The following is an 18,491-nucleotide window of genomic DNA, read 5'->3' on the forward strand; positions in this document are numbered from 1 at the left end:
TTACTTCTAATAATATTTCCATTATTACTGACATCATCTAGATCAGGGTTTCTCAACCTGTAGGCCACAACAATATATGAAAGGGTAACAAACAAACTGCACAAATGGATCAATGAAACTTTTTAAAATTTTAAAAATAGATAAAAACATGGGAAACTAGGTTTTCCCTTGCAGGCTAGTAGAGTTCCAGCCTGCAAAGGGCTGCCTTTGGCCCCTCATAACCTACCCCCCTGCATCCCACACACCGGGGGTCGAAGCCTGGGGGCAGGTCAGGAGTGAGGGGGTACTAGCAGGGCCTGGGGATTGTTTTCTACTTAAAATATTTACTGGGTCAGGTCTGGCCATTGATATTTACAAGTGTACAAGTGGGCAGTGCTGTAGCAACAAAGTCTGGCACCCCAGACAATGCCTGCAGCAGCAGCCTACACTTGTCCCATGCACAGATCTGGGGGCACATGCCCCACCATGCTTGCATGGGAGTGCATGCAATGGTGGGAGCTGCTCTGCCACCGTCCCTATGCCTCCCCAAACAAGCTACTCATGGCTCTGTCCCGCACCCTGCCCTGGCTGGGCAGCGCCTGTTGGCACTTCTTTGCTTTGGCGCGTGGTGCAGTCACCCCCCTTCCCTCCCCACCCTGCTATAGCATTGCAAATGGGTCCTGGTACAAAAGTAGCAAATTCTTTGGGACAAGAATGTACCCTTCATGTCTGTGAAATTGTGCATCAAAGTCCTTTTCAGAAAAATAAAAAAGCTTTACTTTCAACATCAGAATGCCATTTTCACTCACAAGGAACAGACACTTCTATGTGAACACCATCAGTATTATAAACACATTGGCTTGAATAGTCATAAATACTAAGATATACTTCTAGGAATGCTTCTACCAGTGCTTGTCTTGACTTTTGGAAAGCTAAATGTGTATTCAGCTGAAAGTTACATTGTCGTTTTATTATACACTAAAGGACACATTTCTACAATGTGACTTAACTTATGGACTCCCAACATTGAAAATTTATGTTTATAGTCAAGTAAAAATATTTGATTTAGAGCTTTAAATGTTTTAATATTGAAAAGAGAAAAAGTTGTGTTAAAGACAGACAGAAACCTATTAGTGAAAAATGGTGTTTGCCTCAATAAACAGCAGGCCATGAAGTACAGTGCAGTGCTCTATTCCACTTGTATACTTATGTGTGGACCCTGAAGCAGCCCAACAGGAGATCTAAAACATTAATGGTCACCTTTGTTAGGTGCGATGCCTGCAGCATTTAATGTCACCAAGTCAGCTAAAATAAAAGATAAAAAAACCAAACAGCACTGAGTAAAAAAAAAAAAAATCATGTCTGAAACAGTATACATTGTGTAACAAACAGCTGCAGCAGAATGCTGCATTAATTAATTAATATAATATCAGCTAACTCATGAATACAAATTTATTGCAAGACTTGCACACTTTTTTCCCACACCACCATTTTCTTTAAAGACATATACTGGAGCACAATAAATGTGTCATCTACTTCTGTTACAGGTTCATTACCTAATGCAAATTTCGGTGACACACTGAGGCAATCAACGCTTGGGCCATGTTCTGCTGCACCTGAAAGTAAATAATGGGAACAACAAAAACACATTCACTGAGAAGTTTTGAACAGATTGTGAATTTAGAAAAAAAAATTTCAGGTAACTTCTTTTTTCCCTTCTCTCTCCCTGCGAACTTTTGATCACTGTGTAAAGCAACAACAATGTTTGAAGACTATGTTTTTTAAAATTTATAAGGTTATTGTAATAACATTATTAGCGACCAAGACAACGCTGGGAAAAAGGATGTTTTTAGTAGGGCTGTGCAGAGCAGGTAATATTCAATTCGACAGCATGTCGAATATTAAACTGGGTCCCACTTCGATTTGCCATCTGCTTTGAGTCGAAGTGGACCCACTTCGACTCAGGGTCGAAGCTCAGTCAAATCGAGCTGCTTCGATTTCCCCGTAGGCTATAATGGGGGAAGGTCAAAGCAGGCTATAACTTTGGCATTTCTTGTCTGATCTTGATGAAACTTGCAGGAATGGTAGCTCCTGAGGAGCCCACAAAGCCTGCCAACTTTCAACAAGATAGGTTCAGGGGGTTCAGAGAAACAGTACCCCAAATTCTTGACAGAAAACCTCCTGTGACTTCTGTGTGGAAAGCCACAGGGAGCTCAAAACTGCAGGCTTGCTAGTCCCTGAGGAGCCCACAAAGCCTGCTAACTTTCATGGTGATAGGTGCAGGAGTTTGGGGCAAACTGCACCTTAGGCTGCTGTCAACAAAACTCATGATACAGATAACAAGGAGGGTGGCATTCGCTCCGTCTGCACCTGGAGCTTAGGGAACCCCAGCAGTGGGAGGTTCACCTTGAGGAACACCAGCTGCTCCACCAAACCAGGATCCAAGTAGTTGTGACACTCCACCACACCATCTGCAGCCATGCTGAACACCCTCTCGCCTGGCACACTGGTTGGTGGACAGGGCAGGTATTCCCGGGCAACCGTTGCCAGATCTGGCCACATCCAGCTGCGGGTTGCCCAGTAGACCAAGGGGTCGCCGTCCAGGGGCTCCACAGGCTCGGCAAAATAGGCAGACACCACGGTGTGAGGGCTGTCTGCCTGATCCTGGGGTCTGGTGAGTCTGGACCCCCTAATGTTTGCCATGGCCTTAGTCCATACTGGTAGTGCCTGTGATGGAGGGGAAGACTGGCTCACGGATGGCAGGCTGGATCCCCCTGTTCCACTTCCTCCCACCTCCGCTGTTCCAGCTCCGTCACTTTCTTAGTAAGTACCTCCCTCCAATGACTCAGTGTCTCACTGCCACATATGGTGCCCTTCACCCTTGAGTCATAGATGACGGCCAGCATATGCACTGTGTTGGACCCGAAGGGTTCAAGCCTTTTCCTAAGGCCCTCCTTCAGCCACCTCACCAGTGCCTGCACATCTGGTGAAAGCGGCCTGCCCCAGCCAGGAACACTCGCCCCCAGGAAGCTCTCCATTTGGCTGCGGAGCTCCTTCACTATGGGGACCACCTGGCTGAGGAAGGCATCAGCAGCACTGAGAGTCTCAGTGGCCTCGAGGAAGGGCTTGAGGACCAGCAAGATCTGGGAGATGGCATCCCACTCAGCTTTGGTCAAGGGGCCGCTGATCCCAATCTCCCCTAGCAAGGCCAGCTCATGGATGGCCTTCTGTTGCCCCACCAGCCTCTCGAGAATCAGGTATGTGGAGTTCCACCAAGTCTCCACATCCTGGAAGATTCTGTGCTGCGGGACATTTAGCTCTGCTTGTTTCTCCCACAACATCTTGCCCCCCTTGATGCTCCAGTGGAAGTAGTCTGCCACCTTCCTGCATCTGGAAATGAGCCTGCTTGTGTTGCTAGTGCCATCACCGGCAGCCCTGTCCCCCTCCAAGGCATCCCACACAATCAGATGTAAATTGTGTGCCACACAGCGAATATCAGCAAAGTTGGCATCACAGACTGCCTTGACCATATTGGCTCCATTGCCGGTGACCATGAAGCCACGGGTGAGCTCAGCCTGCCCAATGCCCAGCCACCTCTGCACCATGCGGTTCATGGCCCCCCTTATCTCTGCTGCTATGTGGGACTCGTCCATCAACTTGGCGTGAAGGAGAGCCCACCGACGGCCTGACTGGCCACACCAGTGCCCTGTGAAGGAGAGGTACGCATGATTTCCACCCCCGCTGCTCCAGATGTCCAAGGTGAAGTGCAGCTCCTCCCTCAAGTGTGCCCCGCATGCTTCGTATAGGGAGGGCACCACCGTCCTGCTGAAGGTGGTGTGTGCGGGCACCTGGCAGGATGGAGCCAGCAGTGCCAGGAGCTGCCTGAACCCTGGCCACTGAAAGGTGAAGGACTGGCCATCCAGAGCAAAGTTTGGGTGACCTTGCTCACATTTGCAACTGGTCCCTTTTGCCCCCAGTGTTCCAAGGTGCCCTGCCTCTGCTGTGGGGGAACGGGGGCTGTGGAGCGAGCGGGGGCCGTTCCTGTGGCAAAGGAGTGGTACCTGTGGAGATGATTTAGCATCCCCAAGGTGGTCATGCATTTGGTTCCCTTGCCCCGGCTGATTTTGGCTCGGCAGTGCACAAAGATAGCAAACGCGGGATCATCTGCCAGCTCATAATGATTCCAGACCGTGCTAGTACTAGGCCTTTCCTTCTGGCATGCCGGTGCATCTGTGGATGCTGCTGAACTCTCCCCCTCTTCAGCAGTCAGCGGCACAGCAAGAGAAAGAGCATACTCAGCTGAGCCACTTGCCTTCACCTGTACAGAGGCACCTTCTGAAGTGCCTTCTGGGAAAGACCTCGTGGCTTGAAAGGAAAAAACCTGAGGGGTGTCAAGCACAAACTCAACTGATTCCCCTTCCTTCCCCAGAACTTCCCTTGCCAGGGCACTGAGATCCAGATCCAGCATCAGCTCTTCTTCTGGCACTGGAAGGCTCAGCATAGGCAGTGACACAGGGGTGGAGTGCGCTGCTGTGCTGATTGCAGTTATGGTGGGAGAGGTTGTGGCTGCTGTGTCTGGACATGAGCGAGTCTCAGGCACAGGCAGTGGCTCTGGTGGCACTGCTGCTCCCCAGTCTTTACTGCCTGTAGCAGCCTCATCCCTTGAAGCGGGAGGAAAGAGGCTGTGTCTGAGTTTGGTGGGGGGAGAAACTGCAGCTCTCCTGCCTGCAACCCCCCTTGCTCCCCTTCGTGCAGGCTGGCCAGTGTGGCTACCTGCCTTTCCAGCCCGCTTCATAATGTGTTCCTTCATATGTAAACTGGAACCTCTAAGTGTGCTGTGTGCCGCTGATTAGATTTCTGGATGTTATATAAATGTCTTTGTGTGTGTAGATAATATATTGAGAAGCGCTGGTGTGGTGGAAAGAATGAATCATGTATTAAAAAAGATATATATTAGTAGCCTAGGATCTATTCTATATATAGGAATTTAGTTTTTATATATACAAAAACTAAATTCCTATATATAGAATAGATCCTAGGCTACTACTAACCCTATCCATTATAAGCGTAAACTAATATGAAAAGTAGTTATAAAATAAAAAGCACCAAGTTCTCAAAAATCCCTGTTGCCAGCGTTGCAAGCAGGGAATCTGTTGAAGATAAGGGCTTCCAGCCATTGTGGTCTGACACAGAGGTGCTGAAGAACATCAGCAGCTCAGAAACTGACCCCAAGGCAGAAAGCAGGGGAGCTGAAAAACTGCTGCCTTTTATGCATTTTCTCTGGCCCTCCCCCAGAGCACTGGGATTGGAAGAGACCTCAGAGAATGCTGACAGGTCACTGGCCAGCCACACATGTCAGTCATGAAAGCACCCCTTCCCCCTCTCCCCCTCCCTCCCCTTACTTTCCTTCCCCACTCCCCCGGGAATCCAGTATAGGCAAGTTGAATATGCGACCCTTGGCTGTTAATATTCGACTTCCAGTATTTGATTCGACAGCTATTCGACCAGCTGCTATTGGACTTGACTTTTACTTTTCAAGGTCGAATATGTCAAATATTTGTCGAATCGAATATTAAGTCGAAGCTTTGCACAGCCCTAGTTTTTAGAGGTACTTGCCCCTTGAAGAAAAAAACCAGACAGACATCACATAAAGCCCAAATGTTAATCTTATCATAAGCTATGAATCACAAAATGCTGAATTTTTTTTAAAGGCTGACATGTACTCTAATTATTAAAATGACTTTCAGGAGGAGAAAGATTCTTTCATTGTTAACACATACATTACCTATTCAATTAAAGTCCCAACTTGACCAAATCTGATGGCTTAATCCATTTAGATTTATAATAAAAGTACCATTAGCAATACTTGCAGCCTTACTAATCCCTATATGACCAGTTTCTAACCAATCTCCAAGCTTCCTAAATTCTTACCAGTAGAATATAATATTTTAAGAAGGTAAGCATCAGTTACTATTTGATACATACACTTAGAAACAAAAATGTTGACCTATGGACTATAAGCAAACAGTTTATTCTTAAGATGAAAGATGGATCAAACCTTCATTACTGTCTGTAGTGATTTCTGAAGAACTCTGGATTAGAGAAACTGGCTCTGGTTGTGAAGACACCCACTCTGAGTTATTTATCTGCAACAAGAAAAGAAAGGTACTGATGAGCTCAGAAACTAAAATACATTTAAATCTGAACAGAATCTCAACTGACTGACTAAGATGGTGGAGTATCTCAGTATTTCTCCAAATCGAGGTAACATAGTCTGGAGTAACAGCTGGACTTGATCTCTTACATACACCATCTGATAAAGTGAACTTGGGTTCATGAATGCTTGTGCTCTTCCTCTCCCTCTCTAGTTAGTTAATCTATAAAGGTACATATCTATCTTGCCTTCTGACTGACTTCAAACTGACATGGCTAACTATCTACCTCTCTCTAAAATTTAAAATGTTGCTGACTGAGCACCTGCACTTCCCATTTATTTCAATGGGCTTGGTAGATCCCTCACAAAAAAATCAGGCTGTAATTTTTATATTTACAGTAGTACTGTAGTTATGGCATAGTAGTTGTTACATTTTTTTCATAAAGATAATATGGTACAAAAATCTGGACAGCTTTTTCACTGCTATACTCTGACCTCTGTCCCTGTATAGAGCCTGGCATTTCCAATTTTCTAACATTTCATTGTAGATATAGAAGTATCCTCCCATCTTTTCCGGCTACAGCCCCTCTTTCAGAACAGGTAATTCCATTATCCTATCTACCAGTCCAGCTTGTAACCTCAATATTCTCTTTTCTCCTCCTTCCATGCCCTATTATTATTCTTTGCACCTATTCCATCCTAGTCTAGAACCCTACTCTCCAAGCTTTCATCCATTCCCTCATCACCTTCTGTCTTGAGGACTGAAATACATACCTAATTTCCCTCCTTTCCAGGCCATGCAAGAATCTGATGCAAAAACTCTCTCATTTTCCTCACTCAGATTATGTTACTCCATCACTTAAAACTTTTATTTACTTTCACATAGCTGAAATGTTTGATCTTCAGCCTCAAGAATCTGTGCAACTACTCCAGCCTACACTTCTACCTTTCTGGTTCCACTTCTTGCTCCCTTCTTTGGTTTGCCCAGGATACACCTATCTTGAATACCAGAGCTCCTGTTTCTGCTGCCTGGCTGAGGCCAGGGTGGCTCATGTGGGAGGTGAGACCAAGTGATATCGGGGGGGAGGAGTGTGGGAGGCACTACATGGTGATACTGGGCAGGGGGAGAACTGCTTCAGCTCTGGCTCTGGTCCTGTAAAGGCCAGGGGTCAGAGCCAGAGCTGCCATTTGGCTGAAGCCAGGTACCAGAGTCAGAGCCAGAGATGCTGCAGAGTAAACAGCAACAGGGAAGCAGGTATACCTGCAGCAGCTTTTCCTACTACTTGCCCTGCTGCCATTGCTGTCCCCACCACAGCAGCAGGGGGAGGCAGGGTAGATAACACTTTGATATCTCTGTCTCTCTGTAAGTGCTATATTATAGCAATATTTTAATTGTATTTGCATACAGGTTATAACTGTATTACAGAGATTTCTTTTGTTGCAATGTCTCAGGAATATCTGTTTATAGTAACACAGTTTACAGCTTTAACATCATCCTTGCTAAAATCACTTCCCAACGCAGGCATCTGAATTCTTCTTTACCGTGCTCTTAATACTCATAAAACTCTAAACTGTCTACAGCAAACAGTTTCAGATAAAATTGCAAAAAGAGATACAGCAGAACAAAAAAAGATAGAGCATATTAAGGATTCCGCTGTGAAAGCAAACTAGAATTAAGAGAGAATAAGAACAGCAAGAAATATAGCACTGTAGCTCTTTTACAGATCTGGTAAGTTATCTGGGAATTATTTGTTCCACAGAAAAGTTTATACTTACTGACATTTGTTAAGACTTATTGAACCCTTTATTGTATGGTAAATTTAATCACTTAAGTGTTTAATTTGAAAAATGTACTGAAACCAAAAGAATAACCTCTATGGATTACATTATAAAGAGAAAGGTAGCTTTAACCGTAACTAGGCCTGAGCTACCATGGGTATTGTTTTAGGTTTCAGTGCCCCCTTAAAATGCATGTTAAACACCACAGAATCTAAGCAAAGAAGTTATGTACAGTATTTTTTTTACCTTAGGTGAAACATGTGATGCAAAAAAATCTTCTTCTTTGTGTTGGGGGGATAAAGGTAGAATTCCACAGCCATCTGTCCACAGCTAGAATTAAAAAAAAGTGCTTCAGTTTTTACCTGACATTTTAGGAATGTTCCAGCTATATACGGCACTTTTTTTTTTAAATTACTTTTGGCAAGGATACTAGCTGATTTTTCATGATAAGAATGTCCCTCCCCACCCCAAACATATTTGATCTTTAAACACAAACCTTTCCATTTCCCTGCTTTTGATGTCTGTAAAAGAACAATCTCTCTCCAGACAACTGAAATTCCTGCTGCATAAAATGTCCTAGCACAACCTCTGTAGAGCCAACATTTAACAGCCCTGAAGCTTGAGTACTGAATGTAATAAAACAAATAAATTGTTCCTCAATTGTCTCCGTAATAGACTCATTCTCATGTAGTAAAAAAACCGGGCTGTCAAGCAATAATTTAATAAACTTTGCAAAGAATCTCAATTTGTTTCAGTCCTACTCCAACAGAATTTTTTATCTGCTCTGAAGAAGAGTTATAATAACAACTCTATAACATCATTATAATGAAGGACCTAGTTTTTCAAGGAACTGGCTCTAATACAGGCTCCTCAAGGTAGCCTTCAGAAAATGACAGGATAGAACTTTAATCTTTGACCTGTGTCCCAAGACTACAAATAAAGGAAGACATAGCTAATGGTGAAGTCTATTATCATATTTGTTCATATTCATTCACTGTGTTCACCTTTTTCCTGGAAATCTACAATAAAAAATTGGGCCATGCGTCTTAGATACGGAAACTAATTCTGAACAGTTTAATTAAAGGGAAAAATTATTTTTTCTCCGCTCCACATTCTCAAAACAAGGTATACATCTATCATTGATCAAAGTGATCTAAAACACTTATTCTAAGCATTTAAAAAAAACAGGCAGCAAGAGACCCTGATTTAAATCAATACTTTTAATCTTGTTTTGTATTTGTTCTTTTTAATTATGTTCCTGAAAAAAGGTTGATTCCTAATTACGGGTACTTCTCATTAACTAGAACGATGCGTGATAAACATTCATCTTGACATTATATGGCCCAATATACACTTATTCAAAATCATAAGAAATCCATCACTTATTTACTAAATATTTTACTTGCGTGCATCCTTAATCTTGACACACTTAAAATATTTTAGTTAAACAAAGCTAATAAAACACACTGCATGCATTACAGAATGTTTAAACACATTTGCAAATTAAAATTGATTTGTTAATAAAAGAAACATTAGTTTTAGTTAGTGAATTTAGCTGAACTGGTTAAATAAAACTGAAAAAAAAAAATACTCTTTCTGCACCTGGGGTAGAGGTTACTGTACATGCCCAGTAAGAACACCTGGAGCCCTCTGGGACTGGACTGACCTTGCCTAGACAGGCCCTCCCCATAGGAGATTAGAGGTAGCCTGCCCCATAAAAGCGGTAGTGAAGACTGACTCCTCGGGACGCCCTCTCCATCTGGACCAGCACCATGCCACACCACCTATCCACCCAGAGGTCCTGCCGACAACCCCGCTCTGGACAACACCTACTGGACAAGGACCCCTTTCCAGTAGCTATCACTCCCCACCCCCTCTTCAACCAAGGACTTGGACTCTGTTTCTCTTCCCTACCTGGACTCCAGCCCTTCCACCAACCCTTCCACTGAGTCGCTTTCTCCTGCTGCCATTGTGAGTACTTGTGTGTGTGTGTGCGCATGAGTGTGTGAACCAATAACTTCATGGGGCTGTGTAGTGTGCTGTCCATTTAATAAAACTGTTATTTGGACCTCTAAGTTGGGTTTTACTTTACTATGGTTCAGCACTGCTCCAATCTCTGCTCCTCGCCCCCCTAACTTCTGTCTCATTTCTCCCTCTCCTGCTTCTGGCTCACTGCCACCTCCAACCACCTGTCCTGAACGTCTCTCTACCTTCAAACCCCACGTTTCTTTGCCACTATCTTATTCCCACTGCCTCTTCCTTTTCCCCTGAGCAAACAGATTTCTACCTCAGTTTCTTTCCTGGCTGTCTCCTCCTTTCCACCACTTATCTGCCCCCCCAACCCAATATCTCAGCTGTCTGCCTCAGTTTCCAGCCCCAGTCTACTTTAAGTAATCCCAAGCCTCAGTTCCTCAGCCAGCTTCTCTGTAGTCCACCGGTTCTAATCCTGGTTCTGGCAACTTTCACTCCCTACACTTTAACTCTCTCTCTCTCTCACCTGAACCTCCCCCCAAGTATCCCAGGTACCCCAAGCACACATACATACCGTGCCAACCTGGGTTGTATGTGTGAGAACTGGTGAGTTTGTGTGTATATATGTCAGTGTGTGTATGACATATGAATTAGTGATCTGTGTATGTGTACTGAGTGTGCGGGTATGGATAATTGATTTTTGTCTAACTTTTGGGGTGCATAGTATATGTGCTTGAATTGGTGCCTAGGCTAGTTTGGATGTGTATGTGCCCAAGTTGGTAGTATGTGTATATTTCTGTATTTGTATATGTGCAATTATGTCACACCCTCCTGTCTAACAGCGCAATATTGAGATCCTGGGAGTTGGCCCGACCCCACAGGGCAACACCCCCACCCCACGGCAAGCAGTGGTAACGGAGCAGACAGGCCAGCACTACTGGCCCCACCCCCTGATCCTGCAGGTGGTGGCAATGGAGCAGAAGGGAGGAGTCGGGCCAGCAGATGGGGGCAAGGGAAAGCCCGGCCCTGGCCCCAGCATGGCAGGGGGGAGGGAGCAGGCCTGATCCTGAAGGTTAGGGTGGGGGCTGGACACTGGCCTCTGTTCCCAGCCACCCCTCTGCCCCCACAATCATTCTTGACAGGCAATTGGCTAGTTATCAAATACCACTCATCTGCTTAAGCCAACACTATCCAACAATATTAGCTACTTAGTTACTGACTTGCTTAGAATTCTAGTGTTCCAACTAATGGGAATATTTCCAACATATACACCTTCTCTTTCAACATATTCACCACTTCCGTATTGACAACTACAAACACAAGCAGTGCCTGCTTCTTTGCATTTTACTTACCAGTTAGAAATTTAAATCACTGTGGAAGCAGATTTTGTATAAGAATATAATGAACTAATACATGCATTACTTACATCAGTACCATACTTCCTTGTGGCTTGTGCTGCAAGAGATTTAATTTTTTCCCTGTAAAGCTGGGCACCTCGGCTATTGTACTTGGCATTGGTATCATATGTTGAGCACCCATGTTGATGGAAAAAAGCAGACTGTAAACACACAAACATATACATCCTGAGAAAGAGGTTAAATACAATACTACAAAAGAAAGGTTTCCTGAATTGCAGCTAGGTGCTTTACACCAGGAATGGGAAATTATTTGGTACTGAGGGCCACTTGGGAAGTTCCAATGAGCTGTCACCACCTGTAGGTGGCTGCTCATTGCACTGGGCGGATGAACCAGGTGGAAGGCAGCTGGGAGCTGAACCCCTGCACACTGAGGCAGGAGCTGCTTGGCTGAAGCCTCCTTCCCCCCCACCACTCAAAGCAGTACAGCAGGGGTAGGGGATGCAACTGGGGGTGAGGGGAGCAGAATAGCAGCCAGCCAGCTGCAACCACACCAGTAACAGCCCCACCAGAAGTTGTGCGTACTGGTCGGGGCCTGGGCTAGAGCACATAGGCTGCACTGTGGCACGGGAGTTGAGTGAGTAGGGCTCAGTACCAGAAGGGCAGCAACAGGACAGATCCAGTCAGCTGGCAGGCTGGATCTGACCCGCAGGCCGTATTCTGCTGGCCCCCACGTTATACCCTTTTAAAAATACTATCTATTTCTCCCAGTCCTTAATATCCTTAATGTGTGCTAACAGTTTTCTTTTTCCTGTTAAAAGCACCACATGCAAGTATGCAAGCCTCTGACAATCCTTGTTTTGCAAGTCACTATGGCAGTAATTCTCAAACACAGTGCCAGAAGATCTTTTTAAGGGTGCTGAAGATTTGATATAAAAGGAATATTTTCTAAGGATGCACTGATAGAGATTTTTTGGGCTGACAGCAATGGCCAATTTTTAACGAGCCATATTGGCCAATACTGATCCAAATACAATATGCAGCCCCACAGCGCGAACAGCGGTGTCAGACTGGTAAGTCTGTTGTGGGGAAAGGGGTGGGAGGAGGAAAGGGGTATGGGGGGGAGCAGACCGAGGCCCCCCACAGTGAAGGAGGGAGTGGGGCGGACTGTGAGGCTCAGTAGGAGCTGGCCACCCCAAGGACTGGGGTGATCCCTGCAGTCTTCCCCTGCCTTCATTCTCCCCTTCTTACCTGCACTGGCACAGCCATAAACAGCCCCACAGTCTCAGGGGCTTCTGGCTGGGGGAGGAGCCTGCTATGGCTTCCCCTGGGTCCTACTGTCCCTGACTCCTGTCATCTTTGACAGGAGCCAGGGGCAGATAAATATTCATTTTCTAAATTTTTTAGGAGCCCCCTAGGCCAGATAGAATGTCCTGGCAGGCCGAATCTGGCCCGCAAGCCGTATTTTGCTCACCCCGATCTAGATCTAGATCTAGTTTCTATATCGATCTCTCTCTCTCGATACCTCTTTTGATATCTATATAGAGATAGAGAGAGAGAAACACCAGATGGTCCACTGGAATATTTGGTTAGTTTAGTTTACGTTTCATCCGGTCTACATATTTAGAAACTATCAAAACTCCATCAAGGCATGTCATGTCTTGTCTTTTGACTCCATCACAATTTTAGTATAGAAACCAATAAATAACTTTCAGCATCCCTTTTATCTTATTCTCTGGAATAGCCAATATTTGCTAAGCCAAGCCATCTGAAGTTTCAAAGTAATTTGCTGTATTTTGCTACATTTATCAAAGATACATATGTTCTGATTGTATGCCCAAAATCATGGGTGGGCAATTATTTTGGGCAGAGGGCTGCTTACTGAGTTTTGGCAAGCCATTGTGGGCCACATGACAGGCAGCCCAGGGCAGATAAATATTAAATTTTCTAAATTATTTTAAGGGCCCCGTAGGCCAGAAAAAAAATGGCCTGGCAGGCCACATCCAGCCCCCAGGCCGCATATTGCCCACCCCTGCCTTAAGTGTTGTATCTACCTCTAGCAATAGTAAAACACAAGAGTGGGGACATAAAAATTGTACCTAAGTAAAGAGGAGCTGGAAATTTACCACATCAGTTGCTGTTTGATAATGGTATATCTGTTCCTACCACATGATAAGTGAAAGCAATACTGAGACAGCTTAGCTCCTAGTTTAGGAGAATACATTTCCATGGTTTAATCTTTGACTTGCCAAGAGACCGCAAAATGAACATGAACAGTTACCAAGGAGCAGTTGATGCACTGAGTCCTTGCCCCCTCCTAACATAATGCAGTTTATCTGTCTACACCACCTCCTTTGCCATGACCCAATTCCAGAAAAGCTACTCCGATCTCAACTTGCTTAGAATTTTAAGAAAGTAGCAATTTATTCATTGGCATACACAAAAATACAAAATTCCAGAGGTTTGGAAAGTTAGCTCCTTTATTCCTAAATTCTTTATGATATATGAAATGAATAGCTCTTAATAATGGATCTTAATAATGCAGCTAAATGAGCAGCTTTTAATAGTAACGTCTTTCTGTTTTCATGGTAGGCAAATACCCGAAAACAGAAATACATTTTTAAGATATACTTACAGCACTAGCATTTCCTCCAATTTGCATGCATCTCAACTGAAACCAAGACCAATTGGAATCTAGTTCTGTAGACCTAAGCAGAGGAAACATTTTTAGTATTAGTTTCTATAACCATTTTAAACAACTCTTGTTAATGCTACTTTAAGAAAAGTTAGCAGCTTGAAAGAAATACTACAGTTTAAAACCTGCTCTCTCCTGGGGCATAAAATCCATGTTAATTAAGAAATTAATAGAGGAATAGAACATCAGTATTTGAGAAAATATACCCCTTAACTAGCAATCCACATGTTTCCTTTAAAAGATGTGGCTGTGAGGCATTTAATCTGGAACTCCCTTTTTCAGCATCCAAGTCTCAGCTTTTCTGTCCATTAAGTTGTTGGTCAACAGAGAGGATGCTATAATGACAAAAATCAAAGCTACATCACAGAGAATGAAAAAACTGACTGGATGCCAGACCTTTTTTGATATACAAGCTAGGAATCATCCATTAAGAAGTATCACAAAAAGTTTCTGTAGGACAAGAAAACTTTCCTGCAAGGCACTGATTACAATGTTCAAAATGAAAAGAAGACAGTTTCTTAATTTTTTTTCCTGGGAAATAAAGCTTCCCAGCTATCACAACAGCAAAGAGCCATATTTCACAACTGCAGGTTTCAAGAATCCATGCATATCCTTTTGTTAAACTTTTCTGATGCATATACCCAATGAAACAGTAAACTACAGCAGAAAGCTGATATCAGTGAGCACTTATGTAACAATGCTGCAGAAACCTTGATCTGGAAGAACCATAAACATGAGACTTAGTTTAAGTATATGCCTATTCCGTACCTCTTCAAAGAAGTTGGATTAGGCTGCCAATAAACATATTAATTGTGTAATGGAATGCACATGTAATGGAACAAAAGTACATTATGATTTCTATGAAATCCTCATCACACATATGTATTTCCCACGCAGCTAGCAGCAACTTTTTGACCACACCAACATGAGATGGATATAAATTAGTAATTTAAAAAGTAAAAATGTAGTCTCCCATTATCAAACACCTGTTTAGAACACAAAACTTCAAGGCTCTGATCAAAGAGCAGACATAGCTCACCACTTCTTAACCAAAGAAAAATTGTAACTATTTACCGAATGAAACTCAAGTGAACACCAAGAGATCGATGAGTCCCCGAGCAATCAATACAAAGAAAAACACCGTACGTTATGCTTGCCCAGCTAGGATTTTTAGCTCCACAGTCAAAACACACCTAAAAGATAAGAAATTAATAACAGGAATTTAATATAACTCCTTCCAATTAAAGTCACATTTAGATTAATTCTTCTTAGCATCTACCTAGCGTTCAGGATTCACATCACATGCACGTCAGAGCTGCTCCACCCCAGCCCCCACCCCAGACGGACAGATCAGGGTCCTTCTGCAGCTGGACCAGGCCCATCACCTGGATTTGGCTCACAGAGGCACCACTAATCTGGCCTGAAGAGTAAAAAGGTTGACTGGTTAATTTTGTAGTAACCCCATTTTACAGATGGGGAAATAGAAGCTAAGGTATTTGTCCAAGCTCACATAACTAACCAGAAACAGAAAGTACCAGAATTCCTGAAGTCTTGGCTCCAAGACTGAGCACAGTCCACTAGAACACCATAGCATCTCTTTTATGACAAAGCAACCATTTGCATTCAAACTAACCCTGATTCACACCACCTGTTTAGTTTAAGTATCAAGATGTTTCAAGATGAAAAACTGTCATCACATCTGCCATGCATCTAACATAATGCTTGCTACATACAGCTACAACATTATGGTATATTAATAACAAATGTTCTTTTTGTTAAAAATATTTCTGGAAAGGAAAACATACTTCCTTGCAAGGTCAACTCATTTCTATCAGAGTGATATAAATAATAATAAATCATGATTTGAACAAGCAACATTCACTTTTTTCATTTATAATTTCCAGTTATTTTCCTCAAGGTAAGTTGACATTAGTTGACAACCATTAAAACACTGATGAAATATCAGCTCCACACTCTTATGTGGCACTGCTGTTTGCTATAGAATATGCCTAATAAAAGTGTAATAAAATAATATTAACAAGAAGAACAACAACAAGAATTCAAATAAATGCTTATTGCTTAAATAAATGTGCTTGGATAGCATGCGAGAGACTGATGACTGATAGTTATAATTTATGTTAAGCACTGTTTAGATAGAAATTGAAATTAAATTGAATTAAAATGCACAAAAACAACTAAAAAACAATTTTTAAAATGTTAAAGTAAAACTACCTTAAAATGCACTTTATAAGAAAAAAATATTTAAACATATTCTTCAATTAATACATTTTAATAAACTAAGTCTGTTTGTTTTCTTAGTAGATTTAACTGGCTCTGATTATCACGTCATTCTGTATTTTAGAACTAGTGGATCTGTTTCTCCCACTTACTTTTTATTTATCCTTCAGAAAGGACACACAAGTTTTTTGGCTTTTATAACTTCCTGCTGGTTTCTCAGGTTTGAATAAACTAATCACTAAGCTGAAACAGTTGTATGAACTGAGGCACCTGCAGAAGAGGTTATTGTACAGGACTTCCAACAAACTGTAACCAGATATATGATCCATAAGTAACTACAGCCAGCTGTGTTTTGATTTTTGTTAAAAATAATAACAGTAGACATATACAGATGACTTTTGAATAATTTACACTTAAATAGATTATTTGGATTTCAGGCTTTTTGCATTAAAAATTTATGGGTGTGTGTTTTTAAATGGGTTTATTTTTAAAAAGTAAAATACAGAAAAAATGAATTTAACCAAGATATCTATTTTTTTTCAACTATCAACGTCCTGCATGAGATGTGTACTTATATTTTCAATGTTATTACTGTTTGAGAGAGATAAGTTTAAAGAACCCATATCAACATGGTCTCAAGAATGCATCTAGTACAGAAATTTAAATATTATTAAAAACAAAAAGTACTGCAACAACTTCTCCCTCTTTTTGGTAATAACAGATTCAAGCAATATGTATCTGATAATGGCAACTGGACCTATTCTATTCCCAGTTACTGATAACATTAACACCTATATCCCAAATGCTCCACTTTTTTATGGGATGGAAATTGCTCCTAGCAACAAAATTACAGATTTTTCTGAGTGTTTTGGGGATACAACCCATGTATTGTATGGGCCAGCTCACTATAGCTTTTTGTGTGGCTGTTTGGGAACAGGGCCAGACTCTCTGATGTTATACCCACAACATGGGAACTGTCTCCCAACACTGGAAAAGTTAGAATGGAAAACCACCACATAGACAATCTACTGTCTACAGGGAGGACTCTTTCCTTCTTGCTTTCATGGAGTTTCTCAAGGTTATGCTGAAAAGTCTGTACACCTTTTTTTTTTTTTTTAAGTTGAATGAAATCAGGGTGGATGCAAATCAATGATTTGGAAAAAAAAAATCAATATAAATCAGATTTTTTATTTAAATCAGATTGTTCTGATTTAATCGTATTTTTTTTTGTTAAGATGCTTTTAAAAACCCAACAAACCTATATAAACATAGTTGTAAGATATGTTAAAGCTCAAAAATATCATTAAAGGTACACCGACAGATCAGTGCCATACTGGATCAGATAAAAGGAAAATTAACATTATCACTATCGGCTTTTTATCAACAGTGTAGCCAATAACGTATCGATAAATATAATATACCTTCTGGCCAGGGCCCTTGGACACTGCATGCATGTGTGCAGCTTCACACATCCAGGAACGCAGCCGGGCAATGTGAAGAGCAGCGCCCAGAAGATATGTCTGTGGAGAGGAAGGGGCAAGGGGAGATCGAGGCCCCCACAGTGAAGGAGGGACTGAGGCAGAGTCAGGGGCTGGAGCAGGACAGTGAATGGGACCCTGGGCCTGGGGCAGGGAGTCTGTCCAGCAGCAGTGGCAACAGTGAGCTGTGCCTCCCACGGCTGAATGGGCAAGGGAGCCAATGCACGGCTCCTGACACAAAGGCAACAGGGCGAAGAGCCCCAAGCCCACAGCGGGCAGCCTGCCTCCACCCTTGCCCCACTCGGCTGTGATTAAAAGTGCCCTGGTGCTTAAAAACGGTGGTGGCAGTACTTGAACTAAAGCTTATCAAATAAGCTTTAATTCAAGCACCCTCATCACCATTTTTAAGCGCCAGGACATTGATCCCCTGGACAAACCGCCTGTGCCTCTGTCCCACTCTCCACCCCAGCCCTGGGATCCCATTCACTGCCCTGCCATGCCCCAGCCCCAGCCCCTGCCCCACTCTATCCCTCACCTTGGGGGCCTTGATCTGCCCCTGCTCCAGACTCCTTCCATCTACAGACTTACCTGCAGGGCGCTGCTCTCCATGCTGCCTGGCTGCATTCCTGGCCATATGCATGCATGCAGCTACGTTCCTGTAAGTTGGTTGTTGGATCGGTATCATCTGATATGCCTGGTGAATAACTGGCTATTGGCCAAGAAAATCTTTATCAATGCACCTCTAATCATCTTGGAATAGGGATTATAACTTCTAATTATGTACTAGTTGAGACTATATATTCATGTAACCTTTTTAGAAAAGGTTTTATAAATAGGTCAAA

The 18,491-nt window shown here is 42.9% G+C and overlaps 1 protein-coding gene across 2 annotated transcripts in view; it reads right to left on the reverse strand.

Annotated features, from left to right (window-relative positions):
- The window catches only part of ARFGAP3 (ARF GTPase activating protein 3), a 62,032-nt gene that overhangs the window by 35,766 nt on the left and 7,775 nt on the right, over positions 1–18,491 (reverse strand). Inside the window, exons 2-7 of one of the 2 annotated variants that reach the window (XM_090043720.1) lie at positions 15,008–15,126; positions 13,874–13,946; positions 11,310–11,441; positions 8,159–8,242; positions 6,038–6,125; positions 1,536–1,595 (exon numbers count right to left, since the gene is read on the reverse strand). In XM_090043720.1, the coding sequence (XP_089899846.1) occupies positions 1,536–1,595; positions 6,038–6,125; positions 8,159–8,242; positions 11,310–11,441; positions 13,874–13,946; positions 15,008–15,126 (556 nt within the window). The remainder of the gene's footprint in view (positions 1–1,535; positions 1,596–6,037; positions 6,126–8,158; positions 8,243–11,309; positions 11,442–13,873; positions 13,947–15,007; positions 15,127–18,491) is intronic. The other variant, XM_090043721.1, reaches the window with a different exon arrangement.

This window comes from Crocodylus siamensis, chromosome 4 (assembly GCF_052110815.1).
Source record: "Crocodylus siamensis isolate JL-2025a chromosome 4, ASM5211081v1, whole genome shotgun sequence".
Lineage (NCBI taxonomy): Eukaryota > Metazoa > Chordata > Crocodylia > Crocodylidae > Crocodylus > Crocodylus siamensis.